Below are 21,883 nucleotides of genomic sequence, written 5' to 3'. Positions count from 1 at the left end.
TATTAACCTTAGTAGCAGGTGCCTTTTTTAAGGGTCCTGGTTTGGGTGCTGAAATGTCCTTTGTGTCCTTATCTCCTGCAGCCCCCGAAGCAGCAGTCCTTCCGGGCACAGGCTTGACCTCCTTCTTGTCAGCTGCTAGTCCAGCTTTCTTACCATGGATCAGCTCTACTTTTTCTGAACATTCTTTTATCTGGAGAATGGAATTGAGATAGACATCATTGAGCCCAACTTTGAAACACAATCACTACATTACTTAATGAGTCATTTTTTAAAACCAAATATAATATACAATGTTGTGTGGTTTCAGGTATAAACCAAAGTGATTCAGTTTTATATACACAAGTACCTATCTATCTATAAATAAATCTAGTCTTTTTCAGATTCTTCTCCATTATAGGTTTTTACAATATATTAAATATAGTTCCCAGTGCTATACAGTAGGTCCTTGTTGTTTACCTATTTTATATAAAGTAGTGTGTATATGTTAATCCCAAACTCCTAATCTATCTCCATCCCACCCCCTTCTATCCCTTTTGATAAATTTGTTTTCTGTTTCTATGTCTGGTGAGTCTATTTCTGTTTTGTAAATAAGTTCATTGGTATCATTTTTTTGGATTCTACACATAAATGGTATTGTATTTATGTCTCTTACTAAGTCATTTCTAAACCACAACTACATATGAGAATTCAGAGAAAAGTTTCATTTTCAACAAAGATAAATAATCCACACGTTCCTGGCAGTAAATATATATTAATGACATATTACATTATATTTCTATATAAAAGACAATTTATTAAACTTATAATAATCACATTTTTGATGGAAGACATTCCTATTTAGAAAGGTAATTTTTCAGATATTAGAAACAAAATTAAATCAAAACATCATTTTTACTTCTTCTACAGACTATTCACTCAATTTTATTTTCTTATAATTTGAAAAGTATTTCTACTAATCAAGAAATTCTGATTGAAAAGATAGCACTAAACAGAAACAGACTCACAGTTATGAAAAAGAGTCTTGTGGTTGCCAAGGGGGAGGGAGAGGGAGTGGAAGGGACTGGGAGTTTGGGGTTAGTAGATGCAAACTATTACATTTAGAATGGATAAGCTATGAGGTCCTACGGTATAGCACAGGGAACTATAACCAATCTCTTGTGATAGAACATAATGAAAGATAATATGAGAAAAAGAATGTATACATATCTATGACTGGGTCACTTTGCTATTCAGAAGAAATTGACACAACATTGTAAATCAACTGTACTTCAATTAAGTAGAAAAAAGTAATGTTCTTTAAAAATAATAAAAAGGCTATCAGCAGACAAACCCAAAACACAAAGAGACAGGACTGCTACCCAATTTCATTACAACCCATTACTAGCCTACCTTATCAAGTTTAAGTTTGTCCACATCAGCTAAGAATGGGTTTACTGCTTTCTCACCAACCACCTTCAAAGCAGTGCCCAGTGCTTCAAACGCAGCATCTCTGACTTCAGGAGCAGAATCATTGATGTGCTACAGTCCGGAAATAAGCAAAATGATCTTAATACGAGGTACTTTAGGTATTACTGATTTTAATTCAGGCTGATGGTTGTTGGATAAAGAATTTGCTTTTTACAATTCACAGAAGCTAAACTTAGCTTTCTTTTTGCCAATTAACAGTTATTCTTTCACAAATTCTTTTTGAGTTAAGGAAATTTCTAGTAATCTATTCAGCAAGTAAGTGCTTTCTTCTCCTCTTACCCTCTATCTAAAATGCCTCTCACTTAAATGATCTTCAAATACCCTAAACTAGAGGCCCGTGCTTGGCCAGATCCAGCTGAATATTAGTTTAAGGGCCAAATAAGAAACAAAATGTTTATTAGTTAATGAAATTATAAAGCTAAACTGTGCCTTTCTTCAAGAATAGGAACACAAAACATACAAGAATTTGAATTCAATTTCCAAAGCTGCAGAGGGTCTGCTCTTCAAAAGACAATAATCTACAGTCTAAAAGTCAAGTAGTCACTATACACAATTAGTAGAAAAAAAGTCTTGCCTAGGTATAAAATATTCCCCCAATTTCAAAGAGACTCTGTACCTTAAGCAGAGCAGCACAAAAGGGTTTAAGTAAGCTCTTTGGCAGGGTAGAAGCAGTGCAGTGGCGGAAGCTTCTTGCAATAAAAAGAGATGTCTGCTGTTTGATGGTTGGATTTTTATTATCCATTACTGCTAAAATATCCTCACTGATGTTCTGCAGTGTGGTCTTTAGAAAGAAAATATGGTCAATAAGCTTTTCTTAACTGTAAAAAACAATCAAAATATTACATTGACAAACTTTACTTTAGACAAAACCACAAACTCATGTTGTCAACTTACAGTAAGGAAGATTGCATCAATTGCCTCCTGCAGGGCTTGTACCACTTGAGGCTTCTTCTCTTTGAATTTCTCCAAAATGGTTGGTACAACCTTTAAGTGAACAGTTGGAATATATTCAGCAAAAAAGGAATGAAGTACTGATGCATGAGCCTTGAAAACACTATGCTAAGTGAAAGATGCCAGTCACAAAGGACCACATATATATGAGCTCATTTATAGGAAACATCAAATCTGTATAGGCAGAAAGTGTATTAGTGGTTGCCAGGAACTGGGGGAGGAAGAATGGGGAGTGACTGCTAATGGATATGTTGTTTCTTCTTGGGGTGGTGAAAATGTTCTGGAATTAGAAAGTGGTAATGGTTACAAACCCTTATGAATATACTAAAGCCAGTGAATTACATATTTTAAGAGGATGAACTTATAGCATATAAATTATATCTCAACACAACTATTATTAAAATAATGTTTGGCTCTACCAAAATAAATAAAAAAAGTAAACATCTAAGTTGGATAAAAAGTCATTTCCTAGAGGTTCATGTGGCACAGAGGGTTAAGGATCTGGCGTTGTCACTGCTGAGGTATGGGTTTGATCCCAGGCCCAGGAACTTCTGCATGCTGAGGGCATGGTCAAAAACAAAAAGTCATTTCCTTTTTTCAAGGGTACAAGAATCTTATGCTGGACAATCTTACGCCTGTACCACCAGCAATGCTTCTCAACGCACCCCCCCTTTTGTTTATATTCAACCATAAAGTCATTTTTATCAGTAATATCTCTTATTGGATAAAATGATCCTCTACTAGGTGGGTTTAGGGTAGAGGAATAAAAACAGTACATAATTCTTCCTCCCTACCCAAGATTCTGATATATCTTATAGGACTGGTATCTCCTGCCCCTTCACTAAATACAAAAGAAATAATACCAGAAAATGTAGCAATTTTTATCAGAATTATATTTTCTTATTCAAGTACTAAGTTTAAGATCAGTAAAGTTAAAAATTGTTTTGGCCACACCAGAGGCCATGTGTTCCTAGGCCAGGGATCGAACCCTTGCCATAAGCAGTGACCTGAGTACAGTAGTGACAACGCTGGATCCTTAACCACGAGGCCCTCAGGGAATTCCAAAATCAGAATTTTCATAATTTTTATTTGCATTGTAAACTACCAAAAATTCATTAAATATTTACTGAATGCCAAATACATGTGATGAGTGCCCGGCACTGTGCTAGCAGGCAAATTAAAGTTGGTTTTTTTTTTTTTGGTCTTTTTGCTATTTCTTGGGCCACTCCCGCGGCATATGGAGGTTCCCAGGCTAGGGGTCCAATCAGAGCTGTAGCTGCCAGCCTACACCAGAGCCACAGCAACTCGGGATCCGAGCCGCGTCTGCAACCTACATCACAGCTCACGGCAAGGCCGGATCCTTAACCCACTGAGCAAGGCCAGGGACCAAACCCGCAACCTCATGGTTCCTAGTCGGATTCATTAACCACTGCACCACAATGGGAACTCCTAAAGTTGTTTTTTAAGGTCTAAAATAGAAAGCAGAGCTCAGTGGCACCTTGCACCTCCCATCCCCCACTTTTTTTGTTTGTTTAAATTTCACAGGAGTGATACATATCAGAAGGATATAGTTCCCGGGGAGAAATATAAAAGACTTTCTAATATTAAGAGTTAGTTACAATTTTGAAAATCAAGATGCTTTTAGAATTTTTATTTGTTTTTATTGAGGTAATGTTGGCTTATTATGTAAGTTTCATGTGTACACCCTTATAATTTGACTTCTGTATACACTTCGGCATACTCACCACCAAAAGTCTAGTTTCCATCTGTCACCATATAATTGACTCCCTTTACCCATTTTGCCCTCCATCAAGACATTTAATGGCTATAAAGCTAAAGTTCACTTTTATATACATTGACAAAAAAATTATTTATAAATAACTAAAGAAAATAAAGCTGAACCACATTAACTTGCTTAATATCAAACAATACAAATGATACAATTTTAAGGAGGGGAAAACAACCCCAACTATAAAGCACTAAAGATATTCTTTAATAAGCTGCATGCCCAATTGTCACAAAGTCATTAGAACTGAAACTAGAGACCCAAGTAATCATCCAACTACAATTCAGTAAATTCGAATGTATTTTTAGAATTATTTTCTAGCTTGAAAAGTTATTATTTTTTTTAAATTTTTTTTTTAATTGAAGTATAGTCATGTACAATGTTGTGATGGATCCTGACTTCTTTTTTGTTGTTGTTGTTGTTGTTGTTGTTGTTGCTATTTCTTGGGCCGCTCCCGTGGCATATGGAGGTTCCCAGGCTAGGGGTTGAATCGGAGCTGTAGCCACCGGCCTACGCCAGATCCGAGCCGCGTCTGCAACCTACACCACAGCTCATGGCAACGCCGGATCATTAACCCACTGAGCAAGGGCAGGGACCGAACCCGCAACCTCATGGTTCCTAGTCGGATTCGTTAACCACTGCGCCACGACGGGAACTCCGAAAAGTTATTTTTAATACACAAGTATAAAATATTCTAAGTAACACAAGCTGACCAAAAGCTAATCAGTATACTGACAGCATGCATACACAGATACTATACAATAAATACTGACTGCTATAAAAATACTGATTATAATTTTACTCCAATTTTACTTCTTTACATGTCTAAGGGTTTTAAAGACCCTTGTTTTTATTTCCTTGGTAATAAGCTAGTCATGATTTATTTTTATTTGGTAGTGTCTTGTTTTTTCAGTTAAGTTCTCTGAAATTATTTTTAATGCTATGAGTAAGCAAGCTCCAAATACCATAACTAAGTGAGGTTAGAGTTTAGCTTCACAGTATAAAACTGACACATGACTACAGACCATTAGGAGAATCTTAAGTCAACTTAGGGAATCAAATGTTCAAGTGACTAGCAAGTTAAACCCCAAAGTTCAGTACAATCAATTTTTAAGATGCTGAGCCATTCTAAGTAACTCACAATGAGATATAGAGGCCAACTAATAGACACCAGAATTAAAGAAAACATCTCAATTTATTAAAACTGTTATGAAACTTGATTGCTTCCAAATCTATACAAAGAAAACAGTATATTTAACAAATGTCTCTATTCAGAGTTTCTTACAATAAACTGATATATCACCAATAGTATAAGCTATGTAAAATCTCTCAAGTATATAATTATTTTCTTATATAGGAAAATACCATAAAAATACATTTCATATTATTAATTTCACTTCTGGCTTTATATTGCCTTTCCTACTCTTCTTTTCACTATGTCCTGATCACTACAAGCTTTACGTCATCCTGTTATACTGTATATAATGTTGTATGGACAAAGCAAGATAATTATAAATAAATAAGTAACGAGCAAATCAACTCAACTAATTATTTTAGGCCAAGTGCCCGCTTTTCTACATAAAGCTAGTAAATTTAGTTATAACTGACATCTTTATTGAAATGTTGTAAGGAGTTATGCTCAATATTAATAAAACTTAGTGAGAAATTTACTTTCCCCATATATATAAAGATTATGTCAAAGAGCTGTTTTAAGCATAAAGCAAACGAGCCTGATGTTCTTGATAATGTTGATTTTTATCTAAAAAAGAATGTTGGAGTTCCCGTCGTGGCACAGTGGTTAACAAATCTGACTAGGAACCATGAGTTGCAGGTTCGATTCCTGCCCTTGCTCAGTGGGTTAACGATCCGGCATTGCTGTGAGCTGTGGTGTAGGACGCAGATGCGGCTCAGATCCTACGTTGCTGTGGCTCTGGCACTGGCTGGCGGCTACAGCTCTGAATGGACCCCTAGCCTGGGAACCTCCATATGCCGAGGGAGTGGCCCAAGAAATGGCAAAAAGACAAAAAAAATAAATAAATAAAAAATAAAAATTAAAAAATAAAGAAAATAAAAAAGAATGTTACTTACGTGTCCTGCATATTGTCCAAATTTCTTCCTTAGCCCAACAGCCAGGCCAGTAAGACATTTTGCTGCCAAAGCTACCAACATAACATTGGTGTCCTTTCCAACAACCTACAAAAGAGGAGGGGAAAGGAAAACAAAACAGTCACAGCCCTGAAGAAGGGAACTGAACATTTATTCTTAAAGAAACTCTGAAAGCTATCATGTAAAGGATAGCTTAGTTTCCTACAAAAGAGGAAAGATTCTCCTTTGATAGTATCAAATTTGGGAGCTTCTGTTATGTTTCATCTCCTACCTTAAAGTTCTACCAATAGAGTATACATAAAACCAACTCTCCATTGGACTGTCAGTTCTGCACAGCTGTGCCCTGGTGACTCTGATAATGGCAGAGAAGCTAAAGGCCTCCTGACTTTGCTTTGGAGCAGGGAAAGCCAAAAGACAGTATATCTCTGAAAAACATCATAGTGTAGAGGCTCTAACATTTATACCCAAGAAGCACCAGTAGAAACTGGTGTACCTTCAAGAAGCCCATGAGGACTCTAAATTGCAAATTCCATTGTAACCATTACTCTGAGGGAGCTTCTGGGCTTGCAGCTGCCATTTTCATTACTTAATGATCATCAGAATCTCTTAGCAGAATTTCCTCCAGCAATGTTTATATTACCATCCTCCTATATCCTATAGTATACACTATGAAGTCCAAAACTTATCAAAAATCACAGGTAGTAGCTGCATTTGTATCAGTTTAAGACAGTAACTATGCCTCTGTTCCCTCCCACTAAGATTTTACTGCCAAGTCAGCCAGTGTTAAAAAGCTGCTTTACTTTTAAGTGATATACTGACAAGTCAGCTAGTGTTAAAAAGCTGCTTTATTTTTAAGTGCCCAAACCCTTGTTCTTTCATTCTTTTCCCAAGTAGAAGTAATGCTTCCATTCTATTTTGGATTTTATTAATCCCTAAGATCTGGTATTCCATAAGCAGAATACTTCATTCTAGATTCTCTGAATTAAAGAATCCCTAATGTATAGCATGCAAGCAGTCCTACTTGGCACCCACATATTCCCTAAATGCTGAGGAGTGAAGGATTAAAAAAACAAAGTAAAATTTATTAAAAACCAATCAGATGCCATAATTTTAGAGATGCTTTATAATCCTTATTTAATTTTCACTCAAACCCTATAAAGTAGATACTATTCTTCTCAACTTTGCAGATTTCCAAAATTAAAAAGAAATTAACATGCTCAAGGTCATGCAGCTACCAAATGGTAGTGCTGTGATTCAAACCTAGGTCTGCCTTAACTCCAAAGCTTTACTCTCTTTACTAAAGCATATTCACCCTCTAAACTCATGTAATGACAAATCATTTCCCTTATGAGAAGATAAGGTCAGGGTCCTAATAAACGTTTTTTAAAAACTGTAATTAGTATAAATCTATGTAGAAAAAATTCTATTCATTTCTGTATTGAACATATTATTGGCATCTATATATTTTTCCTCACCAAAACATCTCTCAGGTATGTATGTATATATGTATGTATGTATTTGTTTGTTTATTCATTTATTTATTTCTGGCTGCACCCAAAGCATATGAACGTTCTCAGGTTAGGGATCAAATCCAATCCACAATTGCAACCTATGCTGCACTATGCCAATGCCAGATCCTTTAACCTAATGTGCTGGGCTGGTGATCAAATCTGTGCCTCTACAGCAACCTGAATCACTGCAGTCAGACTCTTAATCCATTGAGCCACAGTGGGAACTCCCATCTCTCAGATATTATTTAGATGCTAGACTTCATATTAAGCATCTAAACATATTCTAGGAATGATCATCAAAAACATGCCAAACCCCATTCCAAGAAGCCCTAGTTCAATCAATTTGGGATGGGATTTGGACATCAGTATTTTTATACAGCTCAAAAGGTGATTTTGCTATATTGCTCCAATCCCATTCTTGCATTTATTTTTTTAGGGCCACATCCATGGCATATGGAGATTCCTAGGCTAAGAGGTTGCATTGGAGCTGCAGCTGCAGGCCTATACCACAGCCACAGCAATGCCAGATCCGAGCACCATCTGTGACCTATACCAGAGCTTAGGTCTTTAACCCGGATCTTTAACCCACTGAGTAAGGCCAGGGATCAAACCTGCATCTTCATAGATCCTAGTTGGGTTTGTTTCCACTGAGCCACAATGGGACCTCTGATGGAAATCACATAAGTCTTCATTTGAAAAGTTCACATCCTGGAGTCCCCATCATGGCTTAGTGGTTAACGAACCTGACTAGGAACCATGAGGTTGCAGGTTCGATCCCTGCCCTTGCTCAGTGGGTTAAGGATCCTGCATTGCCATGAGCTGTGGTGTAGTGTAAGTTGCAGACATGGCTCGGATCCCACATTGCTATGGCTCTGGTGTAGGCCAGTGGCTGCGGCTCCGACTGGACCCCTAGCCTGGGAACCTCCATGTGCTGTGGGAGCAGCCCTAGAAAAGGCAAAAAGACAAAAAAAAAAAGAAACAAAAGCTCATATCCTAAGAAAATGCATGTAGAGAACATCAATTATTAACATTTATGTTAATAATAAACATTCCTGATCATTAGATAAGGAAAAATAAAAGCTATTATTTGAGGCATTGAGAATTTGATAACAGATGGAGTTCCCATTGTGGCTCAGCGGTTAATGAACTTAACTAGTATTCCTAAGGATTCAGGTTTGATCTCTGGCCCCGCTCAGTGGGTTAAAGATCCAGTGGTGTAGGTGACAGACAAGGCTCAGATCCCGAGTTGCTATGGCTGTGGCGGAGGTCAGTGGTTACAATTCTAATTTAACCCCTAGCCTGGGAACTTCCATTTGCCATAGGTGCAACCCTAAAAAAAAGACCAAAAAAACAGAAAAAGAGAGAGGATTTGGTAACAGAGCAATACATGTATGTCGTGTGTGTGTATATACATACATATAAATATCATTTTTCCATAAGATTCCTGATAAAAGTTATATGCTAGAACTTACAGAGAATTTAAAACTCTCTTCAAGGCCACGTGAACCTTGCCTCCTCTTAGTACCTTCTACCCTTCCTCTTTCCTCCTAGGCTCCAGTTGGTGAAATCTTTTCCCTTTAATTAATTTCCTTTTAATTATAATCAGCCTCCATAACTACAGATATGGAGGGCCAAAAGTGTTCATTGTATTATGCCAGTTTATACAAGAAACTTGAGCTGAACCTAGAACCAAACCCCATGCCCACTGTGGATATCAAGAGACAACTGTAGTCTTGCCTGAGTCTGTGCCTCTTCAAGATGGAAGACTGTTGAAGTTGAACAATAATTTTGACAATTCATACCCCTGCCTGCAAATTCTACCTAGAGGGCTAACTATGAAAAAACACAGTCCATCCTCATTATTCATGGATCACATACCTGCAAATTCATCTACTCATTAAAAATTAACTTATAACCCCCAAATCAATACTTGAGGCACTTTCTTGGTCATTCACAGACAAGCACAGAGCTGGGAAAAATCTGAAATGCCTGATGTGCACATTCCCAGCTGAGAATGAACAATGCAATACTCTGCCGCCTTCTTTCAGCTCTCGTACTATAAACAAATATCTTTTTCATAATCTATTTATTGCCATGGTTTTCTGGCATCTTCGTGCTTTCTGTTGGTGCCTTCACTGTGTAAAAGACACTTAAGCATAGTGCTAAAATGCTATCTGGTGTTCCTAAATGCAATAAGGCTGTGATATGCCCTTTGGAGAATATATATGTTAGGTAAGCTTGTTTCAGGCATGAGCTATATTGCTGTTAGTGTGAGTTCAATGTTAATGAATCAGTAATACATATTGAATAAGATGTCTTCAAACAGAATAAAACAAGGCTATGCATCGGCTGGTTGATGAAAATGTGACCAGAGGGTTGCAGGGCCCTAACCCTGTTATTTCTGCTGGAGCAATGGTTCAGCATTTGCTACTTCAGTGTTTGTGGTGACTTTATAGAACAAAACTACTACGAATAATGAGAATTACTCTCCTTACATATACATATAATTAAAAATTAACCTCCTGCCCCCACCATTCTAGTCCTAACTTCAGGCTAAGGGAGCAAACCAGACATCTTGGTATATATTCAAGAACATATCTTCAGACTTTGGTCTTAAGCTCTGTAATCAGACCCACAGTTGTCTGATCTATACTTTCAGATTTTATGAAAAGTCACTACATATAAAAATATCTGCCCCAGCATTTGACTTGTTTGGACCTAAGCAATAACCAAAGGAGAATTTCCTAAAAATATTTCTTTCTTATTTAGTACTTAGTTGCTTTATAACTGATCATACATCCTCACATCCTGTGCTTTACATGCTGATATAGTGTGGTATTACTTGCTATCTAATGAAAAATACTCTTCACATACAATATCTATCCTAGTAAACAGAGCCCATTTTAAAAGATCATTCTGTAGAATTATAAAACTGGAATATCTGGTTCTAGATCACCAAGATTCTCTATTTCTTGATATTTGTACAAGTATCAAATAGGATAATTTAAAGTCAAAGTGGGAGTTTCTACTGTGGCACAGTGGGTTAAGGATCTGACTCCAGCCTCTTGGGTTGTTGTGGAGGTAAGGGTTTAATCCCCAGCCCGGCACAGTGGGTTAAGGATCCAGTGTTGTTGTAGCTGCAGTAGCTGTGGCTCAGATTCCATCTCTGGCCCAGGAACTTCCAAATACCATGGATGTGGCCACAAAAAAATTAAGTCAAAGTGATAATAAACAAAGACTAAAAACCAATCCCTCTAAACTACCCTTGGACAGTCATTTTAAATAACTCTTTAAAAAGTATGCCTATAATTAAAAAATCATTAATAGTATTCCCTAAATAGCAATTCGACTGGGGTTAAAAAAAAGATGACTGATGAAGACAAACTCAGTGGCCTGGTCTGCTGTTGGCATGCCAATTTGGACACGCCTCACATTTACCTTCTTCAGTGCTTTTACTAAATCTGCATAATCGCCTGCTTCCAGTTTGGGATTTTTCACCAGTACTTCTACAGCTTCCAGGGCTTCTTTTCTCTCTTGCCATTTTTTTGCCTCCTATGAGACACAACACGAGTCACTTGAGAACAGAAAATAAGAGCAAAACAAAAATCTATTTTTTGTATTCTACTAATTCAAAGATACACATATTTTTCTCAGAAACTTTCTAAAGCTAGTTAGAAATCAAAATTACAAAACTGTGCAGTCAATCAGAATGTTTTGTTCATATACATAAAATTCTGTTCATACATAAAATATTTTTATAACATTTCATAAACCTTAATGTTCTACAATAAGTAAACAAAATGAGATGCCATAGACTTTTCCTTCTTGTTTTCTAGATAAACTTTAAGCAAGTGTTAAACAGAAAACATTGACAGAAAGCATTTCTAGCATATCCTTACCATGGCACAACTATGGGAGAGAGGAACTTCCATATCAGAAAGACCAGAAAAGAACATTTATGTAACCAACAACCAAAATTGTCCTAATCCTTGATATTATTTTTCCAGATTGTGGGTATCATGCTAATCCTTTTGGTTCATGGCCATTAGTAGAATATGCTTCACTAGAGATCAAGCAATTATTTAGTAATTTGAACACTCACTATTTGAAAGAACTGGGAATACAAAGAAGATGAAAAACCCATCACTTGGAGGAGATTACAGTTCAATTCAATTTACCAAGTATTTAGCTATTAATCAGAAGATAATAGGATACTTAAGGAGTTAATAGCAGAAGTAGGAAGATCTTCAATAAATAACTACCAGGTCATGACCACTGTGAAAGAAGTATAAGCTACTTTGGTAATAAAACAAAAGGACTTAACCCAGTTTAGGCTGTCAGGTAAGATCTCCCCTCAAAAGTGATGCTTAAGGTGAGATCTACAGCATGAAGAGATACTATGAGGTAAACGGTGAGAGAGGAATGTTATAGGCAGCAAGAACAGTGTGTTACGGCCCAGAGAAGGAAAATAGTTTGGTGCATTTCATACCAGGAGAAGTTGTTTGACTGATGCATGGAGAGTGAGAGCAGTTGGAGATGTGGCTGGAAGGTAAGCAGGGGCCTCAAAGGGACCATAGATCACCTGAGGGGCTACGGCATAATTTCAGACATCATCATAATACTCGTGGAAGCCACTGAAGTATTTTAATGAGACAATAACATGGGAAAATTTGCATTTTCAAAAATGACCCCTCTAATTATATTGTGAAATATTATGGGAAGGAGGCAAGAGTAGACAAGGAGTCTTATAAGAAGACTATTGCAGCATCTAAGAGCTAAGGGTAGTGGTTGGGATAAGATTTTCTCAAATGGGGACAAATTTGTCTCTTGGGGTACATTTGGCAAAGTCTGGAGACATTTTTGATTGTCCTGACTTGGAGGAATGGACTATTCTATTGCTAATAGCGTTGGTAAAGGCCAGAGATGCTGCTAAACATCCTAGAATGCACATGGCAACCCCCTAAAATAAGGAAATATCTGACAAAAAGGCGTCAGTGGTGCCAAGGCTAAGAAACCTGGGGTAGGATAGAGAAGGAAACCTTGGGTATGGAGAAAGGTGGATGAATTCGAGAAATATTTAAATGTAAATTTAGAGAGACAATGAGGAAAAGATATAAAGCAACAATAATGTTTGGGCTATGTGCATGACTAAATCACTCTGCTGTACACCTGACACTAACACAACATTGTAAATCAACTATACTCCAATATAAAATAAAAGTTATATTAAAAAGAGACTAGGAGTTCCCACTATGGCTCGTGGTAACAAACCCTACTAGTATGCATGAGTACGTGGGTTTGATCCCTGGCCTTTTTCAGTGTGTTAAGGTTTTGGCACTGACGTGAGCTGTGGTGTAGGTCGCAGATGCAGCTCGGATTCCGCATTGCTGTGGCTGTGGTGTAGGCTGGCAGCTGTAGCCCTGATTTGACCCCTAGCCTGGGAACTTCCATATATGTTGTGGGCGCGGCCCTAAAAAGCGGAAGGAAGGAAGGAAGGAAGGAAGGAAGGAAGGAAGATGAAGTCAAGAAAAAAAGATATATGTTTATTAGCACTAAAATTTAGTCATGCTATCACTGTCTATTTTCAAAACAGATCTTAAAGGTTGATTGGAGGACTTCATGAATTCATTCAACACAATAGTATGAGGTGTCTATTGTAGGTCAGATACTGTGCTAGAAATAGAGGGCCACTATGATAAATAAAATAGTCACTAATGGTTAAAAAAAAAAAAAAAAAGAATAAAGTTTGGGTTTCTGGTACAATGTGAAAAAAAGGGACCAAATTAGGTATATATACAAAGTAGTAAGGGAGGAGTTCCCGTGGTGGCGCAGTGGTTAACGAATCCGACTAGGAACCATGAGGTTGCGGGTTCGATCCCTGCCCTTGCTCAGTGGGTTAAAGATCCGGCATTGCCGTGAACTGTGGTGTAGGTCACAGATGCGGCTCGGATCCCGCGTTGCTGTGGCTCTGGCATAGGCTGGTGGCTACGGCTCCGATTAGACCCCTAGCCTGGGAACCTCCATATGCCGCGAGAGCGGCCCAAGAAATGGCAAAAAGACCAAAAAAAAAAAAAAAGTAGTAAGGGAACAAAGAAGAAACAACTGACTCACTTTATCAGAGGAGATCTGAGGTAGAAGAGGGTGCACTAAGAAAAGGGCTTAACAGAGCATTCTCTAATTATATTCAAGTAATCATTTAAAATGAAATAAGTGAAAGAAGTTTACCATCACTTACAATTTTGTCATAAAAGTCTTTGGGAAGTTTTGAAAGAATTTCTACTGCTTCCAAAAGTTCATATGCATCAATCTGTGGTACCTCATCACCATCGTCACCACCTTCCAGGAGGAAAACAAAACAAATCTTAAAAATGAACGAAATGGTTTTACTTATCAAACAGTTACCAGCTATCCTTTCACAGTCCTGATGAAATTTTAATACAGGAAGATCAGAATTATTAATCCTACAAACAACATATATTTTATTAAATCGCAGTCCTACAAAATATGCCTTTTGAACACAGGTACTTGTGACAGAGCCACGACTTAAAACCAGTGTCAAAAAGTAGCTTACCAGGAGTTTCCTGATAGCCTAGCAGATTAAGGATCTGGCATTGTCATTGCTGTGGCACAGGTTTGATCCCTGGCCTGGGAAATTCTTTCACATGCCAGGGGTGCAGCCAAAAAATAAAAATAAAATTTTTTTTAAAAAGTAGCTTGCTTACCTCCCTCAGCATCCCCACCAGCAGACTGCTGCTGTTCCAATTTAGCTTCTAGTTCTTGCTGGGAACGCAAAAACCTACTTGGTTTAGGAGCACCTGATGGCAGTTTGACCCATTCTTCTTCTAGTTCTTTCAACTGTAAATATCATAAAATATTTTTAAAATGTATCTATATCTCTGCCATTAGAGAACATATGTATATTTACCAATGTTTCAGAACCCAATTTCTTATTTATATGGCTCTAATAAGGTAAAGAAGAAAAGATAAATTTAATTTGTATATATTACATAGCATAAGCCACACCAACTTATATCTACTACACTGAAGATCTATGACTAAGCACTTCAAAAGAATAAAATCCACTTTTTTAGGGCACTCTCATTAGTTCACAAATTCAGATATGTTTGCATCAGATAATATCTCCAAAACCAACTGAAATTAAAAAAAAAGATAGAATGTATTTTATCCAAACAGATATTAAGTCCTATTACCCAATAATATCATAAAAGGATTTTATAAACTGCTACAAATTCAACACTACCATACTGGCATCACCAAATGCATGGTACTTAACTTGAAAGAACAAAGTAACAGCAGAAATAGGTATGCTCAGAAAAAATTTCAAAATTAAGAATGAAAAGTAATTATTTGTAAGGACAGAATATCAACAACCGGAAGGAAATAGCTTCATGCTAACTTTACACAAAGACAACCAGGAGCTCCTGCTGTGGCTTAGTGGGTAATGAACCGGACTAGTATCCATAAGGATGCAGGTTTGATCCCCGGCCTTGCTTAGTGGGTTAAGGATCCGGTGTTGCTGCCAACTGTGGTGTAGGTCACAGATGAGGCTCCATTCTGGTGTTGTGTGGCTGTGGTGTAGGCTGGCAGCTGCAGCTCTGATTTGACCCCTAGCCTGGGAACTTCCATATGTTGCAAATGCGGCCCTAAAAAAAAAAAAAGACAACCAAAAAACTTTGTGCCTCACCTGGACAGAATTTATATTTTGCAGTGGGGGTCTCAGAGCATCTCGAATCCATCTATAAATCTCCACAGCAATTAGTTTGGCTTCATCTCGAACAGCCTTCTCTCGAGACTCAAAGAGTTTTGGCAACACTTTGATAATTGGCTTCAGTAAGATGATTTTGGAACCAAATTCACTAGAAGTAAAAATTGGAAAAAAATTGTCAACATGCAATATGCCTGGATAACGTGTTAGCTTGAATTCACTTAAACATAGTTCCATATCTATATATTAATGGAAATATATAGGTTGAGTTTTTTAAGAAAAAGGAAAAAAAAGGAACTTACAACAACATCTATGTTTAGATGTCATTCTTCCAAGAATATTATTTAATATCCAGAATCCAAAATAATACTACCAACTAAAAACTAACTTCCTAGGGAGTCCCCTGGTGGTCTAAGTGATTAGGACCTAGCACTTTCATTGCTGCGGCCCAGGTTAATTCCTGGTCCAGGAACTGACATCCCACATCAAGCAGCTGCATGCCATGGCCAAAACCAAAAAATCAAAACCAAAAAACCAGCTTTCTAGGTACCAGACTATGAATTATACAAATCTAAAAAGGACCAACACCTGTGTAATATCTTAACTATACATGTATGTGTATATATATATATATGTGTGTGTGTATATATATATATGTATAAAAGCTTAAAATATAAACAAATCAATTTATAAATATTTAGATGAGTGAAATCTACTTTCAATAAGCTTTCATTAGCTCTTCTTTGTAATTAAGGCAATTCGTTCCACTCAATAGCTCACTAATCCTGGCAGTGTGTGTTTTATTCCTGACTCCAAGCTATCACACTATAACTTCAGACAAATTAAATCTCTCTTTGCTTCAGTTTCCCAGGGGGGAAAATAGTTGCATTCTGACTTCTTTTTAAAAGGTAGTAATTTAACATTATATATCTGTCACATATTATATTTTTAAGTTCCCAACTGGTCAAACATAGCTGATTCACAAACATTACTGAATAACAAATTCTGGAGCAAGAGAGCTTCAGTTAAGAAAGAATACTGACAGTTCTGTAGTAGGATCCATATATATTATTCACCTATTATTTATATTATTCGTCTATTATTTAATGTACACAAATTTATCTCACGTGCACAAACGCAATAAAATTTTTCAGTTATAGTTACTGACATACTCTAACTGGTTAAAGAAGGACACTGTGAAAATACTTTCCCTAGAAAGTGATATTTATCAAGATACCAGGTTAGATAAATAGTTCAAATACAGCCATCATAATATGAAAATAAACTAGAGGATCTCCAAGATGTCCTTTAAAATCTCTTTTGATAGGAAAAACATTCTAACTTGGTTCAGCAGACCTTTAAAACTAAAGGAAAAGTAGGAACTTACAGTGATGATAAACCATTCTATCTAGGAATACTCATCATGGTGTCTGAAGGACCTAACATTTGGGATCTCTTAATCTCCTTCTATTTTACTACTGTTTCATTTAATTTTTATTTGTTTCACTATCCTGGCCTACTTTTGAAAGATATATATTTAAAAAAAATTAAACAGATGGTCCACAAGGAAACTGGACACCTTAACAACATAAAATCTAATCTTTTTTTTTTTTTTCTGCACCTGCAGCATGTGGAAATTCCTAGCCCAGGGATCAAACCCATGTCACAGCAGTGACCTGTTGAGCTTAACTTGTTGAACCACCAGGAATTCTACAAAACCTAACCTTGATATTATGCTTGACAATATGCTTCATATTACTATATTACCATAGGGAAAAAAAAACTTCAAGAAGCCCGTTTTAGGGGCCACAGAACACTTTTGGTCTCCTGAAGCTATCACTAACACAGATCGCTTAAGGAAGCTCTGGAACTGAGCACTGAACTGTTTGGCCCCCAGGTTCATGAATGTATCAGAGAGCTATCTAATAGTTCCACCATAGATTCTGAGATGCCTTAGGCCAAATAAAGAACCACACAGGGATGAAACTAAACATCTATAAGGAAGACATAAGACAATATACCTAATCCGTTCTCTTGTTTTTTTCTACTATCATTCTGTCAGCTTAAAAATGAAATAGCCAGAGTTTACAGAATTCCAGATTAGAAACTTCTAATTTGAAGTTAGAATATGGTATAATTTTATTAAGAAACCCATTACTAAGGACAGGACAAGATGTACTAAGACAAACACAGTCTTGACAATGCAGTTGATTTATTAAATTTCTAAGATGATAGAATGAGCACACTATTTACTACTCATAAAAATACCCACCAACGATGACAGACTGGGAATGAGGAATAATTTAACACAAAAGACTCTAAGGGAAAGTCAAATTTCATAAAAGAACCTTACAAACCAAGAAAAAGACAATGTAAATGTTTACAGACTTATGAACTGAAGTTAGTTTAAAATATTTAACAATTTTGATGCTTTCACTTATGATAAACACAAAAGGAAGCATAATTTTCAAGAAGCAGGTCTTATACAAAATAACAAGAGAATAAGAGCTCTCTTGAGATGCAATGGGTAAAGGATGTGGCACTGTCACCGCAGCAGCTCAGGTTGCTGCTATGGTGAGGGTTCCATCCCTGGCGAGGGTTCGATCCCAAAGGTACGGCCAAAAAAAAAAAAAATCACAAGAGAGTTGAGTTGGGATGATCTTCATTCTAGGATTTCACTAGAGCTGCTTTCTAAAGTATCTCACGTGTATAGTACTAGGGACAGGATATCAGATTAGAAAGACTGCCAAATCAGAACAAACTAGTGGTTTGTCTAACTTGGATTTCTATAGAAAATTACAGCCACTTGTTCCTGAAAGAGATCCTATTCATGAAAAACTTCACTGCCAACCAACAAGAAATTTTAGGGGCTGAAAATAACTTTATTACATAAGAGTAAAAGTTTTCTATTTCTATATATGCTTATGTTTAAAGGCATATAACAGTTACTTCTATTATACTTTTATTTTTTTCTATTATTCTTTTAAAAGCACCAAAACAAAGGTTTGCTTTAGTCAACAAACTGTCTTTAACCAACATTTCAAAGTACATAAATTTATGCCTAAGGAAAACAAGAGAAAAAGAGCCGTTTAAATACCCCGAGGAGTGCTTTTCCATGAAAGGTCAACTCGTAATCTGAGAACAGGTCAGAAATATCTCCTGCTCATCGTTATTAGAAAAGATTTAGATAAAATAACTACGCAACACACTTGAAGGCTAAAATTACTGAGTACAAAGTGCCACACTTGCGGAATGGCTTCACCTTTTCCAGGTCACTTTTTTCCTGGTTGGTGTGGCCTGCCAGATCAAGCCCATCAGTCTTCATTTCTGTTTAAACCAGGAACCCAAACTCAATTGAGATATTCTAGTTAAGAGAACTAAAGCAAGAAGGAGAGTTCTTACCTTAAGGCTTTCCTCAGTGTCTCTATACAAGCCACTATGATCTTGGGGTTCTTATTGTCCAGGCCTTTTAGAAGCTCTTCTTGTACAGCCTCTCCTTTCTCAATCTCTATGTACATTAGACAGATCTCAATGCCTAGCTCCTTGGCTTTGGCTTTGGGTTGGTTGAACACTTTACTTACAACACCTGATACCACTTCTCCCGTGGTTCTATAATATAGATATAAACAACAACCACACACATAAAAACACACTTTAGTAGAAAGAGGTGGAAAAAGTCATGGAAACTAGAGGAAACAAATATTTTTTAAAATGCTTAGAAATAAAGTAAATGAGCCTCTAATTTCAAAATTTATGTGTAAGAATATTAAAAAAAAAAAAAAACTTAGGCAAACCATAGAAGTTGAAGACATGTCACATCAGACAAGGACACAGAACCATAGTTTCTATTTATACATACAGGAAATTTAAACAAGAAAGCAAAAATCCCTCAAAATCCCACTACCCAGAAAAAAACTACTTTCAACTTTTTGGTATCCATCCTTCCAGACCTTTCTGTATACATAGATAGACAGATAAACAGATAAATATACAGATATATTTTATAAAAAGACTAGTTTTTGCTTTTTGGGATAATTTTTTAGAAGTCATTTATTTAGTTATTTAGTTATTTATTGTCTTTTTGCCTTTTCTTGGGCCGTTCCCACGGCATATGGAGGTTCCCAGGCTAGGGGTCCAATCAGAGCTGTAGCCTCCAGCCTACGCCAGAACCACAGCAACGCGGGATCCGAGCCAGGTCTGCGACCTACACCACAGCTCACAGCAACGCCAGATCCTTAACCCACTGAGCAAGGCCAGGGCTCAAACCCGCAACCTCATGGTTCCTAGTCGGATTCATTAACCACTGCGCCACTATGGGAACTCCTTAAAAAGTCATTTAAATGCTTTTTAGAACAAGATAATTTCTTCACAGAAGGAATGGATATGTACCTTTAATAACAAAAGGCTGCTCCTGACTCCTTGACAAAATTTTACAGCAACTTTATTGCTCTGAGTCTCTTCTGAATTAAATAAAACCTATACTACTGGAAACTAAAGAAACTTAGTGGGTTGGAATCACATGCAGCATTTGTCAAAAATGTTTCTAGCATAAGAAGAAAAATGAAGTTAAAAAAGCAATGGGGAGTTCCTGTCGTGGTGCAGCGGAAACAAATCCAACTAGGAACCATGAAGTTGTGGGTTCAATCCCTGGCTTTGATCAGTGGGTTAAGGATCTGGCATGGCCATGAGCTATGGTGTAGGTCACAGATGTGGCTCAGATCTGGCGTTGTTGTGGCTTTGGCATAGGCTGGCAGCAACAGCTCTGATTAGACCCCTAGCCTGGGAACCTCCATATGCCGTAGGTGTGGCCCTAAAAAGAGAAAAGATAAAAGACAAAAAAAAAGAAAAAAAAAGCAATGGTCTCACTAATGGCAAGGGAAACTGTGATGCTGGTTAACAAAGCTGTCAAATTAATGACTATCTTCTTGGTATAATTTTTGAGGTGAGTAAAATACAGTCAAACCTCCATAGTTGTGGGTTCCTTATTCAAAGGTTCTTCATCTATGATTCAACCAAACTCAAATAAAAAATATTTGGGAAAAAAAAATTCCAGAAAGTTCCAAAAAGAAAAACTTGAATTTGCCACACAGCCAGCAACTACTTACACATTATTTACATCGTATTTATAATTATTTACATAGCATTTACAATGTGTTAGGCATTGAGAGTAACCTAGAGATGATTTAAGGTATATAGGAGGATGTATATAGATTATATGCAAATACTAAGCCATTTTATACAAGGGACATGAGCATCTGTGGATTTTGCTATCATAGGGGGTGGAGGTGGGGATTTTTGTCCCAGAACCAATTCCCCTGCGGATACCAAGGGATGGCTGTATATATTCTTATGCAATTAATTAAGTCAAGGATCCCCATTTTTTTAGTTGTTAAAAGGAGGGCTCTTTTCAATAGCACAAAGACTAGCATTAGAAAAATCAGGTTTATGAGGTATGGGAGAGACTGAAGTGGCTAGAAACCTCCATTATCCATGGCTCAAGTTAAATAAGCTGAGAGTTACAGAGGTTGTTTAATTAGCATTACCTCTCCTAAGAGATTAAAATTCCTAATGACCATAGGGAGAAAGATGTGATTCTAAGATCACCTCACCTGGAAACTTTGTAGAAAAAGATTTTAGTAATGTCCAAATGTTTTCAGGGAAATTTTAATACCTTTGCTAACCACCTTAGCTTTTTCTAAAAGTTACTAAAGATTTTCCCTCTCAGTTTAGAGTAATTCCTATACAAAAGTTTCAAAAGGAAAATCACTTTCTCATCAACCCTTAAAATAAAAATTCAAGATCTGATTTCTAATTTGCTCCTCTTTATCTCATGTGCCATTTAGACATCTGAGAGTAGATAAAGACTGAATGGAAAACAAGTTTCAAGGAGTTATGAAGAAATGAATATCTTTTAAAAGTGATAATAACTAAGCACAATGATCCATAAATTACATTAATTAATCCATATGGCACCGGACAAGGATTTTTACCAGAATAGTTGGAAAGAACTACTTACTTTCCTGCTACATGGGCATTCTCAACATAAACAAGTGCAGCTTCTAATCCTTTCAACTGAACCACTGCATTGGAATCAGTCACAAATTTTTTGATCAAGCCTAAAAATTTGGACCATTCTGGGCTCTTTTCATCCTTTACTTTCTGGAAGATCTTCAGGGCCTCTTCATATCCACTTAACCTTGCTTTCCACAGCTTTAAAAAAAAAAAAAAAAAAGGTACTTTAAAACAAAACAAAATCCAATGATATTATTATCTACTATTAATGGGGGGTGATGACTACATTATACCAGGTAACCCCAGATTATAAGCAAAAATAAA

General features: G+C 36.8%; 1 protein-coding gene across 5 annotated transcripts in view; it reads right to left on the bottom strand.

The window, feature by feature from the left end:
• CKAP5 (cytoskeleton associated protein 5) overlaps positions 1-21,883 on the bottom strand; it is a 109,399-nt gene that overhangs the window by 50,986 nt on the left and 36,530 nt on the right. For 4 of the 5 annotated variants that reach the window (XM_047775837.1, XM_047775839.1, XM_047775840.1 and 1 more), the window contains exons 3-13: positions 21,564-21,757; positions 18,950-19,156; positions 15,527-15,698; positions 14,544-14,676; positions 14,057-14,157; positions 11,260-11,373; positions 6,293-6,397; positions 2,362-2,451; positions 2,084-2,248; positions 1,390-1,518; positions 8-190 (exon numbers count right to left, since the gene is read on the bottom strand). In XM_047775837.1, the coding sequence (XP_047631793.1) occupies positions 8-190; positions 1,390-1,518; positions 2,084-2,248; positions 2,362-2,451; positions 6,293-6,397; positions 11,260-11,373; positions 14,057-14,157; positions 14,544-14,676; positions 15,527-15,698; positions 18,950-19,156; positions 21,564-21,757 (1,593 nt within the window). The remainder of the gene's footprint in view (positions 1-7; positions 191-1,389; positions 1,519-2,083; positions 2,249-2,361; positions 2,452-6,292; positions 6,398-11,259; positions 11,374-14,056; positions 14,158-14,543; positions 14,677-15,526; positions 15,699-18,949; positions 19,157-21,563; positions 21,758-21,883) is intronic. The other variant, XM_047775841.1, reaches the window with a different exon arrangement.

This window comes from Phacochoerus africanus, chromosome 4 (assembly GCF_016906955.1).
Source record: "Phacochoerus africanus isolate WHEZ1 chromosome 4, ROS_Pafr_v1, whole genome shotgun sequence".
NCBI classification, from domain to species: domain Eukaryota; kingdom Metazoa; phylum Chordata; class Mammalia; order Artiodactyla; family Suidae; genus Phacochoerus; species Phacochoerus africanus.
The sequence above is the reverse complement of the archived record's forward strand: the minus strand, read 5'-3'. Positions and strand labels throughout refer to the sequence as shown.